Genomic DNA, 18,480 nt, shown 5'->3' with positions numbered 1-18,480 from the left:
CCCACAGTGTTTTCAAAAGCAATCCAGAAAAAGCAAAGCCCTTGCGGCAGCCAGATTTTTACCACGTTTTCAGATTTTTCCACATTCTCACCTTATTATTTACTTGTTTATTTTTAATTGTTTTGAAGGGTATTGTTTTTGTCTTATCTGTTTTCTGGAACCGTTCTTTGTCAGACTTGTTACGTTATTTAGCCAACAGAGATGTACAGAATATAAGTCAGAATGCTGATAATTAACCATAAAACAAATAAATCAAGAGGGAAAAAAGAAATGAAATTAATTACAAATGATATGCGAGATAGAAAATAGATGACAAATTAGTAACTTATTTGTTTCTACACTCACTGGCCACTTTATTAGGTACACCTTTTTAGTACCGGGTTGGACCCTGTTTTGTTTTCAAAACTGCCTTAATCCTTCGTGGCATAGGTTCAACAAGGTACTGGAAATATTCCTCAGAGACTTTCATCCATACTGACATGATAGCATCACACTGTGACACACAGATTTGTCACCTGCACATCCATGATGCCAACCTGTTCCATCACATCACAAAGATGCTCTATTGGATTGAGATATGGTAACTGTGGTGGCCATTTGAGTACAGTGAACTCATTGTCATGTTTAAGAAACCAGTTTGAAATGATTCAGACTTCATGACGTGGTGCATTATCCTGCTGGAAGTAGCCATCAGAAGATGGCTACACTGTGGTCATAAAGGGATTGACATGGTCAGCAACAATACTCAGGTTGGCTGTGGCATTGACATGATGCTCAATTGGTACTAATGGGCCTTAAGTGTGCCAAGAAAATATCCCCCACACCATTACACCACCACCACCAGCCTGAACCATTAATACAAGGCAGGATAGATCCATGCTTTCATGTTGTTGATGCCAAATTCTGACTCTACCATCTGAATGTTGCAGCAGAAATGGAGACTCATCAGACCAGGCAACGTTTTTCCAATTCTATTGTCAATTGTAGCCTCAGTTTCCTGTTCTTAGCTAACAGGAGTGGAACCCGGTGTGGTCTTCTGCTGCTGTAGCCTATCCGCCTCAAGGTTGGACGTGTTGTCTGTTCAGAGATGCTCTGCTGCATACCTCAGTTGTAATGAGTGCTTATTTGAGTTACTGTTGCCTTTTTATCAGCTCGAACCAGTCTGGCCATTCTCCTCTGACCTCTGGCATCAACAAGGCATTTAATATATTCATATATATATATACACACACAAGTCATAAGATATTTTCTCTTTTTCGGACCATTCTCTGTAAACCTTTGAGATGGTTGTGCGTGAACATCCCAGTAGATCAGCGGTTTCTGAAATACTCAGACCAACTCATCTGGCACCAACAACCATGCCACGTTCAAAGTCACGTAGATCACCTTTCGTCCCCATTGTACCTACCTAAAAGGTGTACATAATAAAGTGGCCGGTGAGTGTATATTGTGTATAGATTTCTTTAGGGATGAATAGCAAAACAAGTATCTGTATTTCTTTAGAGTAAAATAACCCTCATCCTACATAAATTATGGTTTTAGTTTTTATATTTATTTCTGATACCGTTGGCAAGTTTAATGTTTTCTCTTTACCGATAAATATTATTTAACATATAACACACACACATTACGATGGTTTACAAGTACATGCCTTCTGCCCAAGAAATAATACTTACAGTAATAAGGGCTTTTGGTTTGCCACAGGTTTCCCACAAGGGTGTAGGGGTCGGAGTGGGTTATAAACCCATATAATAAGCTTTTTTTACTCTATAAAATACATGTGCCAGAGTAAACATATGCCAGAGTTATTGGTGGTTCATTCCGCTGTGGCAACGCATAATAAAGAAGCAATTAAGGCAAAGGAAAGCAAGTGAGAACCTTTGGAGTCATTAAAAGTTTCCTCCAGACTTCACTTTTAGCCACTAAACATTGTACTGTGTTGAACAGCCCAGTCAAATAAATTTTTTTCTAATCAAGAAAGTACTTGGATTTGTGTGCATTACGAATCACATGTGAGAATCAGATGATCTGTGTGATGTCATGTCAGATGTTTCACATGAATCTCCATTGTGAATGAAAGTGCAGGCACAGGCTCTACATTACAGCAAACATCACTGCTGCGAATGAGTATTAGTTGCGCAACACTGCCATATGAAGGCCAAACACAGAAAATACACTAACACTGCTGTTAGGACTAAAATTGTCTTTAAAGATTTTGGATCGAGCACTAACAGTTAGGATAGCCTAACTTTCACATAGCAGATGTAATAAACAGAGGCATTTTAAGTTTCAGGGTCTCAATCTACTCAATCAAGTGCGCTACTTCAGTTTTAAAATGAAACTGATGAGATTTTATTTACAAAATACATGAGAAATAGTACATAGAGTTGATCTGAACCTGACCTGAATTCACCCCTAACACTCTAAATTACACAATCACTGAATGTCACATGTCATGCAGTTTTCTTATGGACCCTGTTGCTGACTGATCAATAGCCATGTCTGTTTGTTGTTTTTAAAAGATTGACCACTTGACTGGACAGTTCTGTGTATCACTGCACAATAGCCTTAAATCCAGCTTTAGCAACATAAACAACGAATACAATGTCAAAACATCATAAAATATGCATTTCAGTAAAACAAAGAGTGTGAAAGAATTGTCTAATTGTGATAGATAAATGAGCAATTCAATAATACATAATAATTGTAAAAATGCATTTATACAAGTGTGTGACGACACATAAATAAACATTTATTCATTTATTTTCTTTCGGCTTAGTCCCTTATTCGTTGGGTGACCCACAGCGGAATGAACTGCCAACTATTCCAGTAGATGTTCCCTTCTAGCCGCAACCCAGTAGTGGGACACATCCACACATTCTTGCATTCACACACACACTCATACACTATGCCAGTTTCATTCAATTCACCTACCTCTTTGGACTGTGGGGGGAAACCGGAGCACCAGGAGGAAACCCACGCCAACAATGAGAGAACTTAGAAACTCCACAGATGCTAACTAGCCTAGCAGGGACTTGAATCAGCGACCTTCTTGCTGTGAGGCGACAGTCCTAACCACTGAACCACCGTGCCACCTATAAATAACAAACACAGAGTGGCTTATAGAAAACCTGTGTGCCAATGGTTACTTCTGTCAAGGACTCTAAATCTCCATTTGACAGTTCAACTGATGAATTCAAGCCTCAATTGCTAATTTGAAAACTTTAGACCTTGTGAAGAAATGTTTCTTCATTGAAGATGTGACTTGACTGAAGGTTAAAGCTCATTGTATTAGGAATTTACACTATCCATATCCTTATTTCATTCATTCATTCATTTTCCTTAGTCTTAGTCTCTTTATTTATCAGGGTTCGCCACAGCGGAATGAACCGCCAACTATTCCAGCATATGTTTTACACAGCGGATGCCCTTTTAGCTGCAATCCAGTACTGGGAAGCATCCATACACACTCATTCACACTCAATTTAATTCACCTATAGCGCATGTCTTTGGACTATGGGGGAAACGAGCACCTGGAGGAAACCCACACCAACCCGGGGGAAACATGCAAATCTCCACACAGAAATGCCAACTAACCCAGCCGGGACTTGAACCAGCTACCTTCTTGCTGTGATGCGAATGTACTACCCACTGTGACCGTGTCACCTCTGAACTCAAGTCTCCAATGCTAATTTGAAAACTGAAGACCTTGTGAAGAAATGTTTCTTCACTTAAGACATTACTTCACTGAAGTTTGAAGCTCATTGTGTTAGGAACAATATAGTAGTAGGCTATGAGAGTGAGAGAGATAGATCGACTGAAACTATATCAACAAGAAGCCAGAACTTCCCCTATACAATCTTTATATCTTCGTCACACACAAAAAATCTGAAAACTATCGTAATGTCAAAAAATAAATCGACAGTCTGCAAAATGCAAATACACGTCAAACCATGAATCAGAGTCAAAATGATGTAATATACATACCCGACCACTATGTGGCACTGTAATGCCGCTGCGGAGACACTCTCAACATGGGGAAGATGACTTCTGCGCTGTATACAAACAGTTCTTCTGTTAGGGAAATGACATACTTCGGATATGTGACGTTTTCCCTCCATTCATCTTCCAAAGCTGTGCCGTTGACAAAGATGTCACTTGGTTGTTGTTGTTGATGTTGTTATATGATGTAGCAGTGTCTGACTAGGGTCGAGATGTGGGCTGATGACATAATTATTTCACATACTATGGATTGGCTGAACAAACAAAAACCCAAGGTGTCAGGTTTCAAAAAAGGGTAACAATTGACTTGAAGGGGTTTTCATAAGACTGTCATTAAACATTTATAATCATGAGTTATGTTATGAATGTGAGATTTCATGGATGCTTATAAAAACTGTCATTAAAAGTCATTCGCTCAGTTATATCCCTGCTGAAAAAACCAGCCTAAGATGGTTGGCTGGTTTAAGCTGGATGACCAGCCTGGTTTTAGAGGGGTTTTGGCCATTTCGTTTCCAGCTATTTCCAGCCTGGTCTTAGCTGGTCAGGCTGGAAGATGACCAGCTAAAACCAGCTTGACCAGCCTAACCAGCTTAAACCAGGCGGGTCAAGCTGGTTTTAGCTGGTTTTAGCTGGTCATTTTCCAGCCTGACCAGCTGGAAATGGCTGAAATTCAGCCTGGAAAAAGCCAAAACCCCTCTAAAACCAGGCTGGTCAACCAGCTTAAACCAGCCAACCATCTTAGGCTGGTTTAAGCTGGATTTTTCAGCAGGGATGACATTTTAAATGCAGAGATGACATTGTTTGTTATACTACTTGACATTACCAAGACAGCAAAACTTGTCATAAATCTGTCATAGACATGATTGTCATGAAGCCATTATAAATGAGTCATGAGTTTTATAACTGTCATAAATTTTTTTTTTTACCTCAACTAATGGTACAAGCTGAATTTGTCCTTAAATTGTCATTAAATAGTAACGACGCAGTTAAAACTTGTTTGACAGGGTAATGTCACGTTTAATGAGACATTTTAATGACAATTATAGTTTGTTGTACTTAAAACATGATCAGAAAAAGGTTCATGACACAATTATAAAGCCTCGTAGTAATGTCTTGCTAATGTCAGTTTGTCATGACAAAGCTGAAAACTGGTTTTGCTGTTTTTGTTTGTTTAAGAGTAGAAATTGAAAGTAGTTTTTTAGTGATCATACTTTTTTTTTATAGTGCTAAACATTTCATTCGTTGTCTTTCAGGCCTTGTGGAGATTCATAGAAAATGGTCATCTGACAAAACCATTTCAGCCCCCCATTCCAAGACGAGATGCTAGACAACCCATAAAAACTAATTCCTCATACACAATTTCCACACATGACATGGGAGTCAGTGAAGAAGAGTGGGAAAGACTACAGAAGGCCCTGGAATGGCCTAGTTCAGATCAGGAAATCACTGAGCTGAGTGTGAGCACAAGTCCAGTCCACTCAACATTCACTATTGTGAGACTCAATCAGAATTACAGCGTAGGAGAAAAGATCTTTGTAATAATCACTGCCAGAGACCACAACAACAACCTAAAAAGATACGGAGGAGACTTTTTCAAAGTTAAGCTGTTTAATTCAAAGCTAAAGGTGTGTATGTTTCTTTTTTTACCATAATAAATGTACAAATTTATAAATATAAAGACATTTGCCATATATATACAAAGTCAAGACTAATTCAAAACTGATCACTTTCTCTTTTTGGTCTGTAGTAAACATGACTTGGTAACACCTTTCTTGAAGGGAGTGTTCTTAATACTTTTATGAAACCTTTACTGTATATACAGGGGTTGGACAGTGAAACTGAGACACTGGCCAGTTTAGTGTTGGAGGTTTCATGGCTAAATTTGACCAGCCTGGTGGCCAATCTTTATTGAATAGGGTATATGCCGAGCTAGTGGTCTTCCCATACTGATAAACTTCCGGTGACCTGTTATTGTGAATTTTTTTCCATTTTATACGGTTCCTTTTACAGCATCGATGTTGTAATGTAATTAAAATACATTCAGTTAAATAAACTTTGGCATTTATTTAGTTGGTCAAGCCTAAAACGAGACAAATGCTGTTTACTCGCACGCACCCATCAGAATCGGCAGGCTAGCGCAGAAGCTCCATTGAATATACTGGGGTAAAATAAATGCTCATATTATAAAGACATAGTGGGGGAAATGTAATTTAATGCAGGGCTTCTTGTGCAATCTGAGACCCACTTTATATCGGATATCACTCAGCCAGTGGAGATCGCTGATTTTTTAAGAAAACTGACCTTAAATGTGCCGATTTTTGCATTGGCATACAGTTGACCGGAAGTGCTTAACCCAGGTTACTGGCAAATTCAAAGTCCTATTAGCATGCTTAGGCATATACCCTATTGCACATTTCACCAGTAAGAGCTAAAAATATGCCAAAACAATCTGAAATTTAATTCTGTTAATTTGAATTACTGACAATTGTAATTTAATAAATCAGAATTTTTGCATGCCGTTAAAAATCGTTAAATTTGAATTACTTAATTTGAATTTGAATTTCATAACTTGAATATTGAACATCTGAAATCTACGACAACTGAATTTTTCAAGGCTGAATTTTTTATAGATGTATTTTCAAACTTTTGCGTTCAGAATTCATAGACTGCAGATATTGGGTTTGGCTTCAAGTTTTTTAAGAAAGAAATTCAGAACATCAAATTCAATATTCTAAAATTCAAAACCAGAAATTCAGATTCAGCAGAACGTAGGTCAGGAGTCATCAACAGGGAAGACTAGACGATCACGGACAAGTCAAACTAAGAATCACTCACTGGGTAACCATACTTGAAAATACTCACTTTACTTTTAAATGCAAAGGAGACATTGTTTAAGATGTCTTAATGACAAACAAAACCTGTATTTGCCATTGACATGGATACTTAACATTACAACACAGGCTCATTCTGAAAACGTAGCCTATATACGTTTCTGGAGATCGCAAATTATGTAGCCAGAAGTACGTATGGATGCATTTTGTCTTTAAAATGAACGCCACGGTACGGCAGTATGAAGCCATTCCTATTCGCACTTACCAGCTGACCGCTTACTTCCGTGCGGGCCGGCTTTCCAGCTGTTATCAATTTGTCCAGTTAGCTCACCATGTATGTCGGCGGACTTGAAACACAAAGAGGAGCTGACCACGATGACGGGGTTTGAGTCCGGCGAAGAACGATTCCAGAAAGCGAGTAAGAAGCCAAAAATCAAAACAGAAGCCAAAAAATAAAATAAACAAGTAAATAACAGTGTGAGAATGTGGTAAAAGGTGGTAAAAATCAGGCGAGGGCCTTTCTTTTTTTGGATTGCTTTTTAAAACTGTCGGTTGGGTTTAGGGAAGTAGGTGGGCAGGTCAATCTGTGCTTTTGAAAACACAATTGGTTGGGTTTAGGGAAGGAGAAGGGTGGGTCAGTCGACTGGTCAGTCAGTCAGTTGACAGCGGGCTCTGGTGGATTTACGTGAGAACAGCAAGCGTGAATGGCACTTGCGAGAAAAATTTGAGATCTGAAAAAGCATACACAGTGGCCTCAGGTGGATTCGTGAACACAAAAAATATACGTCCTAGGACATATTTGGCACATATCATAGCGGAACGTTTTAAGAATGAGCCCGAGTTGTAACATTACCAAGACATCATATTTTTGTCATAAATCTGTCATAAACATGATTGTCTTGAGGCCATTAGAATTAGAATTTTATAACAGCAGACAGAGTATTGAGGTAGAGTATTGAGTATTTGTCATGTCAGGATTATAAAGGTGTCATGACAGTCAAATGAACACCGCCTTCATGTAAAGTGTTACCCATATATTATATTTTTCTGTATAGGTTTGTGTAATTGATTTGGTCAAAAGAGCCATGTCTTATATTCTTATTAAAAACACATAAGAAATCTTGAGGGAACCAGTGGCAAAGTAGTCCTCTGGATTTTAATGTCATGACTACAGCGCTTTGTTGGTTAGCCTGTTCATTGTACAAAATATGATCTATTTCGGTCTGTAACGTTACTCATAAGACAGTAGTTTTCTGCATTACGTTTAATCTTCTCTATTCTTCTTGAAGGCGAGTGTGTATGGGGAGGTTGTGGACCATCGTAACGGGACTTACTCTGCTTCTCTTCTTCTGCCCTGGGAAGGTCAGGCACAAGTTTCTGTTCGTCTTGAGCACTCCAGTGAGGTTGTGCAGATTCTGAAAAAATACAGGGATTCCTCATTCACACGCAGCCACTATAACGGACACTTTGAAGGACCAGGACCCAATAAAACCAGAATCAGTGAAGTAGTACAGTGTAACCTTAAGTGGGGTGCAGATGGGAGTTGGATTAAAGGCAACTGCTGCTGCGAGTATAAGGATATTAAAACAGGGACGGTGTGGCACTGTGAGAGACCTAAGAAACTTTCTTGTGACAAACTGGTTCATCACTCAAGAGGAGGTCTGGAAAGTCCATTAAATGCTTTTGAGAAGCAAATTTTCACAAAGTAAGCTGGGAAAGGATTCAAAACAAATTGTAAGAATAATTGTATAATTGTAGGAAACTAGAGAATATGTTTTATTTTTTCTTCTCCACAGAAAATTAACAAATGTTGCAATTAAAGGAGACACGCAATCAACTGACGTCCTTCCCAAAACAAACAACGGTATGTTCATACGTCAGGACAGAAATGAACAGAAAACAAATGTGCTTATTATGATAGAATGAAGTATTTGCATAAGTATGTCACAGTCTTTCCTGTTTTCTTTGCTTTAGGCACAACGGAGAGATGCAGACCTGGCCTGACGACACCAGTACCTGCAGGTTTCTATCTGAATGATGTCTGGAAGTCTTTTGTATGCAAAACTCAACAGTTCAATTCTGCACAAACTGGAACTTGCCTCAAAAACAAGATTGTCTATATGATGGGAGACTCCACCACAAGACAGTGGTTCGAGTGTTTAGAGAGAAAGGTGCCAGGCAAGTTATTCAGCGATATAAAAGGCACTATTTAAGTCCTTAAAGCATACGTGGAATATAGTATTCTGTAAATAAAATATAAACCTCATGGCATTACAAACTACTACAGGGTGTCCGCAGGATCTTAAAAAGTCATACATTTCAAAAGCAAAATTGTAGGCCTTAAATTCACTAAAATGTTGTCTTGTAGGTCTTTAATCAATTTTAAAAAGGCTTTAAAAGCTACCCAATCGATCCAACAAACATTCAATCACCAACAATACATACTTTTAGCAAAACTATATTGATAACTAGTATTATAGCAGTCTGTTGTGCATGCACTTAGTTTTTAAAGATTTTTTTAGGTTATGTTGAAAAATACGTATGTATAATCTAGGGTCTGCTTGTTTTGACACTTTATTTCAAATATGTGGCTAAGAAATGACTAATTAGAATTAGCTTTTTGATGGGGAAAGTACATTTTTTTCTTTAATGTTTAGCCCTATATCCATCTGAAATTTAATTCTTCGTGGTCTTAAAAAAGGTCTTAAAAAGCCTTAAATTTGACTTGGTGGAACCTACAGAAACCCTGTTCTATAATGTATATTTATATTAAAAATGTCTTTTTTGGGGGGGGGGCAAATATCTATTAGGCAAATATCTATTAGGAAGGATAAAAATAATGTATTAAAATGTATTAATAAACCCTCCATACCATAACAAATTAAGTTAATCTAGAACATTTAGAACTTCATCTATGTTAAGCTGCTTTGACACAATCCACATTGTAAAAGCGCTATAGAAGTACAGATGAATTGAATTGAATTAAGTGCCAGAATAGTTTTGGTAGTTTCGTATGTGTGCAATAGCAGCTTTGTAAAACTACATAATAAACTTGAACCTAAAGTTTGATGACGAGCTTTGATGTTGGTTTGAGAAAGCCAACGTGACTGCACTAGGACTGGGAATGGCAGTTGGCAGGAAACAGAGAGGTTGATAAGTTGTTGTTAGACAGCTGCTAAATGGTAACCCTCATTTACATGTTTGATCAAAATACTTAGTAAGCATTTCTAGCATCTGTTATTTCATTAAAAGCATGTAGCTAATCGTTTTAGCATTTGGCTAATCATTGTTACAATGCATAAGACACAGGAAGTCCAATTGCTAGTCAAATGAGCCAATACCCAGGTCCCTATGATGTTCTGATTTAGAGGTATTGCTGTTTTTAAATGGTTGTTAGGTTAGTCTGCTTTGTTGCTATGGGGACAATTGACAGCTTAGTGATGATACATCAAAGCTTCTTGCCAATATGAGTAATATAAATAAACCCTGATGTATCTAAGACAGTCAAAATCTGGACTTAGACATGTAAAAATGGCTTGCCATATTTTATTGAAAATATTATGCTTAAGTGTGAAAGGGTACATGCAAAAATGACTTGCCATCTAAGAAGATGTAATAATACTAATATGTTCAAGTAGGATAACAGCTTTCTCAAGACAACATACAGTTGAAGTCAGAATTATTAGCCCCCCTGAATTATTAGCCCCCCTTTTATCCCCGATTTCTGTTTAACGGAGAGCAGATTTTTTTTCAACACATTTCTAAACAATAGTTTTAATAACTCATTTCTAATAACTGATTTATTTTATCTTTGCCATGATGACAGTAAATAATATTTGACTAGATATTAATCAAGACACTTCTATACAGCTTAAAGTGACATTTAAAGGCTTAACTTGGTTAATTAGGTTAACTAGGCAGGTTAGGGTAATTAGGCAAGTTATAGTATAATGATGCTTTGTTCTGTAGACAGTCGAAACATATATAGCTTAAAGGGGCTAATAATTTTTACCTTGAAATGTTTTTTAAAAATTTAAAACTGCTTTTATTCTAGCCGAAATAACAAATAAGACTTTCTCCAGAAGAAAAAATATTATCAGACATGCTGTGAAAATTTCCTTGCTCTATTAAACACAATTTAGAAAATATTTAATAAAGAAAAACAAATTAAAGGGGGGCTAATAATTCTGACTTCAACTGTAATTAATAAAGCAGTGTGACTAATGTGCATTTTACTTATTTTCATTACTTTATTAGGTATAAAAAGGATGGACCTCCACACTCCTCCTAAAGGTGGACCCCTGATGGCTGTTGAGTTGACAAACAATATTATAGTTCACTGGGGGCCACATGGAGTTCCTCTGCGCTTTACAAAAATGCTGATCACTGACCTGCATTACATCAGTAATGATATTGATGAAATAGCTGGGGGTCCTCATGCAGTGATAGTCTTTACAATCTTTGCTCACCTGGTTTTTCACCCGCTAACATTCTATGTGCATGAAGTGGCCAAAATCCGTCAGTCTGTCGTTTCACTGCTGAGCCGAGCACCAGAGACTGTCGTCATCATCAAGTCTGGAAACACTGCAGGACCAAAGGTATGGGTTTTACTCTTAATTTCCACACAAAGTTACTTTTGCTGTTTGTTTAAACTACTTATTTAAATTGAGTTGAAACAACATAATTATGTTTTTTTTTTGTTCAATCTACCTTAAATTTATAAAAACAATTAAGTTAATTTTATCGATTTGTGTTTAAACAACATGAAGGAATTGTATGGAACCCAGCTTTTTTTATTGCAATCCTACTTTGATTTTGAATGTTTTCTGTCTTTTCTTATAATTATATAAATATATTTAAGGCTGTACGATATTGGATAGCTTTTGTTTTTGTGATTCCACCAGAGACCGCAGTGTACACATTTTCAGATCTCAAATTTCTATTAAAAGTGCTATTCACGCCTGCTGTTCTCGCATAAATCCACCAGAGGCCGCTGTCGACTGACTGACTGATCAACTGACCAGAAGCCATCAGCCATACCAGCACATAGTGTTCGTTTTAAAGATGAAATGCAGTCATACGTAGCTTTGGCTACATAATTCATGCTCTCTAGAAATGTATACAGGGGTACGTTTTCACAATGGGCATGTGTTGGATATTGCGATATTTGATTTCTCTGCAATATGAATACAGTTTCACAAGATGGTTTGAATAGCACCATTTGACCGTTTTCTGGGAAGTATAATGCCGGGTTCAGAATGCATGATTTTAGTCCCAATTTTTACTCGCTGTTAGGTTTTGAGAACTCACCTATAAAGGCCGGAAATCACAGGCAAATTGGTGCTCGTTTACATGAGTAACAATCAGACTGCGTAAACTATCAGAGACACGATCTGAGAGAATCACAGATGAGTCGCTGACACCCGTCAGATATTCGGCATGCTAAATATCTGGCCCTGTTGGTGATTCAAATCTTGCCGTGTGAAATGTGTTCTGATTAAAAATAACATTGGCGATTACCTACAGCCAATGAGAGAGCAGCATCCACTAGTATGGGTATCTGCAGGCCAGCGGAGGTCGAGGAGAAGTTAAAAGTGCTTCTTTTCTGTCTATTTGGACCCAAGAAATGGAGGAAAAACTAGTGTAAATTTGGCAGGAGCACCCGTGTCTGTTTGACGTGTCAAGTAATATCCCAAACGGGTCGAAAAAGGAAAAATAGTTTAGGAGAAATTGCGAATGCCTTTCAAAAACCAGGTGAGCAAAATAAGTAAATTTTCTACCCCACTAAAGGCTTCTTTCTCATTATGTAGTTAATAACACAAGATATACTACGTGACATTGCGTTGTTTCCATGTTACTTCTCGCGTGTGTTTGGTTGTCCAAGACCAAGACAAAGTTGTCGGCGATTCTTCTTATTCTAAAGTCAATGTGAAACCCCCTTTCGCCAATCCATCCTACAGCGTAAACACAGCAGCGATGAAACACAAGCCCAGATAGTCATGCAGTGACAACATCTGTGACATTACTACTATAAAAATCGTGCAGTCTGCAGAAATTGGTACAGGTACAGAAATTGAATAAGTCACAATGCAAAAAAAATGCTTTTCTTATTTGCTTTGTCTCGTTTCTAGTCCAAATCTCTATAGATTCATGAATCAAGTAAAATATTGTTTTATTATCAACTTCAGAACAACTGACTCAAAATGAAGAGCTTTTCCTTAAACAAGCTAAATTATCCACCAGTGGTGGAAGTAAAATAATCTTGTTTTTGCTTTGAAATTTAGATATTTGGACTAGAAACGAGACAAAAATTCTAAGTACGAATAAGTTTTAGCATAAATTGTATAAATTCTATGCAAATGCAGTAATTAAATAAATTCTGTAGCTCCTGGTCTACTATCATTCACACTTAACATTGCACATCTTGTGATATCCATATGCACATTGTGATATCAAGGTTGAAACATTATATTGTACAGGCCAAGTTGAATTTGTTTAAAGTCAAGAAACAATAGATCAGAAGAATATACCACTCAGTGTTTTCAAGCATTAAGCACATCATGTATTTACCAGTTAGCCACAGCTTTCACATAGTCACCCACTACAGCTAGACAGGGTCGTACATGGATAGGAGACCACATGAGAAAACTAGATTTCTGCTGGAGGAGGTGCTAGTGAGGCCAGCAGGGGGTGCTCACCCTGGGTTTACCCCTCTATTGGAAGAATATTAAAGAGTCCATTCATTGACCAGTGGTGAAAAGAATTGCCCACAGTATAAGGGCCAAACTAAAGGACTACCATAAAATTCGGGATTTATTTATACAATTTCTGAAATAAAACTTAACATTGGCACAAGCAATAAATACCTCTCAGTCTACTGATTGATTGATTTATATCTGTATTTTTTGTATGTGGAAATACAATATATTGTTTCTCCCTGGGTGTGGGTTCTAGTGCCCCAGTATAGTAGGAGTCTATTCCCAGAATCCTGGAAAAACTTGCCCACTGTCCATCATTGCCTCCTTACGTTATCATATAGAAATTGGCTTCATCGCTGTGTCTCCTCTCCCCAATAAGCTAGCATGTGGTATGTGGACTGGCGCAAAATGGTTGCCGTCCTGTCACCCAGGGTGATGCTATATATACTTCACATGAAAGAACTACGTATTGAATTATAAATAACATGGATTAACATGGAATAAATTATTTGGGTAAAATGCACTCGCACCTGTGTATGTAAACAGACGATGACGGATACAAATACCTGTCATTTCTTTCACTAACTTGTCATTCATGCCCCGCAACAAACTCTGAGGTACTAGATGAAACTATGCAGTGAGTATACTGGAGGGAGAATTATCAACAGAACTATCAACAGAAGTCATCGTTTCCTGCTCACAACAAAAATGTGCTCTCTTGCTTGAAGCGATTCTCATTTGATCGTCCTCAAACGACTAACAACTGTCATGCGTGTGTCCTGTCGCATAATGTAACAAAACGGTAAAAGTTTAAGGTGTTTACATGTCTGTCCCGGACTTCAATAATGCGATTAAAATAGGAATACTCCACATAACTCCATTTCTGTTTAGTTGATTATGACTTTAATCAGATTAAGGTAATTTAAAAAATAAATAAATAAAAATCGCCGTTTATATGGAATGGTAGACTCTTAATCAGAGTCTTAATCGTATTAAAATCAAGGTATTGGTGTCCATGTACTGTAAACGTACATAGACACAAGCCTAATTCTCTGACGACTACTAGTTTCAGCAAAAGGTTTTGTGACTGTGAAGGCCATCACATGCATTTAACACAAAAGTATAAACAAGCCAGGCTCATTACAGATTCGTACCCAGGTCTACATTTCTGTGGACAGTGAAATACATAAGGTATGTCTGCTTGCAGTTTTTGCAAATCCACCAGAGGCCGCTGTGAATGCTTTTTGATGATTCCAAATTTCCCTCGCGCGTCTTCTTCTCTCAGCTTACTGTGGTCTGACAATCTGACTGACCCACCCACCTCTTCCCTAAACCTAATCGATAGTGTTTTCAAAAGCAATCTAGAAAAAGAAAAACTGTTTTGCTTTTGTTTTACCTGGTTTCTGGAATTATTCTAAACCAGACTCAAACCCGGTCGTCGCGGTACACAGCAAACTACTGGGCAAACACTGGAAAAGCTGTCCACATGGAGGTAAGTGGTCAACGGTATCGCAAAAGGGAACAAAAGCCGTCAACAGCGTCATACCGCCCCATGGCATTCATTTTAAAGATAAAATGCACCCATACATACCTCTGGCTACATAATTTGCAATCTCCAGAAATGTAGACAGGGTTACATATCCACAATGAGCCTGTGTTGAGTATAAAAGCAGCCTTTAACTATGTCTCTTTTTCAAAATAAGAGTCCTACATAAATAATAAGTACAATTTATAATTATATAAACTTTAAAAAAAAAAGGGGGAAAATTATAGTTTGTCGTAATCTCACTGAGAAATGTTGTGGCCAATCAAACAGCCTGGAACTTGCATATTAACGATCCGGATGTTTCAATTGGTCTGTTTTTGTAACCAGGATTTTAGACTCACAGGATTTACATGAAACAGTGGCGTTTGAGACTCACGGTTTGCCATTTCTATGTAATGGCTTATTATTATTCAGCTATGCTTAGGTACACTCACTGGCCACTTTATTAGGTACACCTTACTAGTACCGGGTGCCTTCAGAACTGCAATCTTTTGCTGCTGTAGCCCATCTGCCTCAGGGTTGGATGTGTTGTACGTTCAGAGATGCTCTTCTGCATACCTCGGTTGTAACGAGTGGTTATTTGAGTTACTGTTGTCTTTCTATCAGCTTGAACCAGTCTGGCCATTCTCCTCTGACTTCTGGCATCAACAAGGCATTTGCGCCCACAAAACTGCCGCTCACTGGATATTTTCTCTCTTTTGGACCATTCTCTGTAAACCCTAGAGATGGTTGTGCGTGAAAGTCCCAGTAGATCAACAGTTTCTGTAATACTCAGACCAGCCTTTCTGGCACCTAGAACCATGCCACGTTTAAAGTTACTTCAATCCCCTTTCTTTCCCATTCTGATGCTCAGTTTAAACTGCAGCAGATCATCTTGACCATGTCTATACGCCTAAATGCATTGAGTTGCTGCCATCTGACTGGCTGATTAAAAATTTGCGTCAACGTGCAGTTGGACAGGTGTACCTAATAAAGTGGCCATCCATATAAAATATATATATAGATATTTATTCTATGGCACCTTTAATGTTATAATAATAACAGGTTTTGTGTGAACCGTTTCTTTATTTAGGGTTGGGGTTAACGTAAATTCAATATTATATAGTACTCAGTGTATAAAAGATAATATGCTTGCTTTACAAATGCTTGTATTTATGCTTTAGAAGTATTTGGTCTTATGGATCTGTGTTTGTTCCAGGACATTTTTCAAAGTGACTGGTACGCCATGCAGCTGAACACGGTGATGCAGGAGATGTTCAGAGATATCGATGGCGTAATCTACTTCGATGTCTGGCAGATGACTTCATGTCACTACCTTCGAGAAAATATTCACCCAGGCGCTGTTATCGTGGCTAATGAAGTTGATATGTTGCTGTCGTATGTTTGTCCAGCCTGACATACAATCAGATTATGCTATCGAAGGCAAAGTGAGCATCAAGCTTACTTGCATCTCGTGTCTGTGTTGCACTTTAGAAATTTACAGCACATCAAAGTTATAGATGAAATAAAGCTACCTTTACAAATGATTTCATATTACATACTGTAGCTTTCAAATACATTATTAATATACATTCATTTTCTTTGTCACTGAATATTGAATTTATATTGAATAAAAACTGTTATTCATTCATTCATTCATTTTCGGCTTAGTCCCTTACTAATCCGGGGTCACGACAGCGGAATGAACCACCAACTTATCCAGCACATTTTTACCAATTTAGTTTGTTCAATTTACCTGTACCGCATGTCTTTGGACTGTGGGGGAAACCGGAGCACCCAGAGGAAACCCAGGTGAACACAGGAAGAACATGGAAACAGAAATGCCAACTGACCCAGATGGGGCTCGAACCAGTGACCTTCTTGCTATGACGTGACAGCGCTACCTACTGCGCCACCATGTTACCACTGAGAGTATTATTATTATTATAAAACGTGTGTGCACTGAAAATTGACAAGAGGTGTTTTAGAGTGATATTATTTACAACTAGGGAGTGGAGCCCAAATGTAGTTGATCACTACATACACTACTACATCATTACATACAGTCCATGTCAATTGACTAAGCTAAATTAGCCATAGTGTTTGTGTGTGAATGAGAGTGTATGGGTTTTTCCCAGTGATGGGTCCGCTGTGGTGACTCCTGATTAATAAAGGTACTAAGCCTAAAAGAACGTGCAACAAATACCTCTCACTCTACTGATTGATTGATTGATCTGTATATGTGTATATTTGTATGTGAAATACAATATATTGTTTTATTTGTCTTAGCCCATGTCTAACATTTTTACCTGATAAACAGAATTTGGATGCTTTGTAGGACGTTGGGGGAGGGGGGGGGTTAAATTGTAAAAATAAGAAAGAAGTGTAATTTCATGTTACATTTCAAGTGCCTTTTTCAGAATGAATGCAGTTCTATTAGTTTTGCATTTGCCCGACCAAACTTCAAGAGGGCAACACAAGGGACTCACAGAGTCCTTAACTTTTCTCATTTTGACTGTAATGTAGTAATAAGCTGTACCTTTTTGTAAAGCTGCTTTGGAACGTTATTTATTGCGAAAAGAGCAAGTAGCTTAGATGGCAATTTTTATAAAAAATAAACTTCAATTGTTTTAGGCTCATGGTATGGTCATTTCCATGCACTGAACTCTTATTATTCGATTGCCTAGGTATACAAAACTACACACTATGAATCGTCTATTAAGCATTAGCAATTAGTGAATTTATTATTTGTTAAGAATTATAACTCTACATTAATATACGTTTATAACAACAGATGCAAATGCTCTTAAATGAACAAATTCTGACTGAGGAAATGAGCTAAATATAGGCTACTGTTTTTAATTTAAAACAAGTTTTAACAGATTGCCAATTCTTTGTTTTTATTTTGTTTTTATGAAGGATGATAATAAATAATTTCAATTTTTAAAGTATTAAATAAAATAACAATTTTTTTCATACATCAAAAATTCTAATCTCATTACATTATATATGAAACTAATAACTTACAGTTGAAATGCACATATGTAAATAAACAAACATTTTTGTAAACATAAAACATGGTATGATAAGCACTTTGACAAAAATGTAGGAAGTATTTTATTGCATGATAACAATCCCACAAACTAATCCAGCACAATTTAGTGCTTAGAATGTCACTAAAATGCAGTATATGACGCTCGTAATTTGAGGCAAACAACTACAAAAAGTCCCCTTTTTGAGAAAAAGAATAGGCTGGCTACGGACTTGTGCTAATAGTTCATTTGTATGTTAATAAATGCTTTATTAAACTCAAATTCATACAGTTTCATGAGTTACAAATCCCTTAAAAATGACAATTAAGGCTTAGTATCAAATGAACAATAAACCTTTACAATCTTATCTAAAAAGTTACGGTAAAGTTTCA

General features: G+C 37.4%; 1 protein-coding gene across 2 annotated transcripts in view; it reads left to right on the top strand.

Annotated features, from left to right (window-relative positions):
* Positions 1-17,651, top strand: part of si:dkey-105h11.2 (NXPE family member 3) — a 52,817-nt gene extending 35,166 nt beyond the window's left edge. For both annotated transcript variants that reach the window (XM_056450758.1, XM_056450757.1), the window contains 6 exons: positions 5,256-5,627; positions 8,123-8,538; positions 8,630-8,697; positions 8,808-9,011; positions 11,091-11,431; positions 16,276-17,651. In XM_056450758.1, coding sequence (XP_056306733.1) covers positions 5,376-5,627; positions 8,123-8,538; positions 8,630-8,697; positions 8,808-9,011; positions 11,091-11,431; positions 16,276-16,473 — 1,479 coding nt within the window. In that variant the 5' untranslated portion in view covers positions 5,256-5,375 and the 3' untranslated portion in view covers positions 16,474-17,651. The remainder of the gene's footprint in view (positions 1-5,255; positions 5,628-8,122; positions 8,539-8,629; positions 8,698-8,807; positions 9,012-11,090; positions 11,432-16,275) is intronic.
* The last annotated feature ends 829 nt before the right edge of the window (positions 17,652-18,480 follow it).

Source organism: Danio aesculapii, chromosome 24 (assembly GCF_903798145.1).
Source record: "Danio aesculapii chromosome 24, fDanAes4.1, whole genome shotgun sequence".
NCBI lineage: Eukaryota > Metazoa > Chordata > Actinopteri > Cypriniformes > Danionidae > Danio > Danio aesculapii.
Note: the sequence above shows the minus strand (reverse complement) of the source record. Positions and strands in the feature narration are given on the sequence as shown.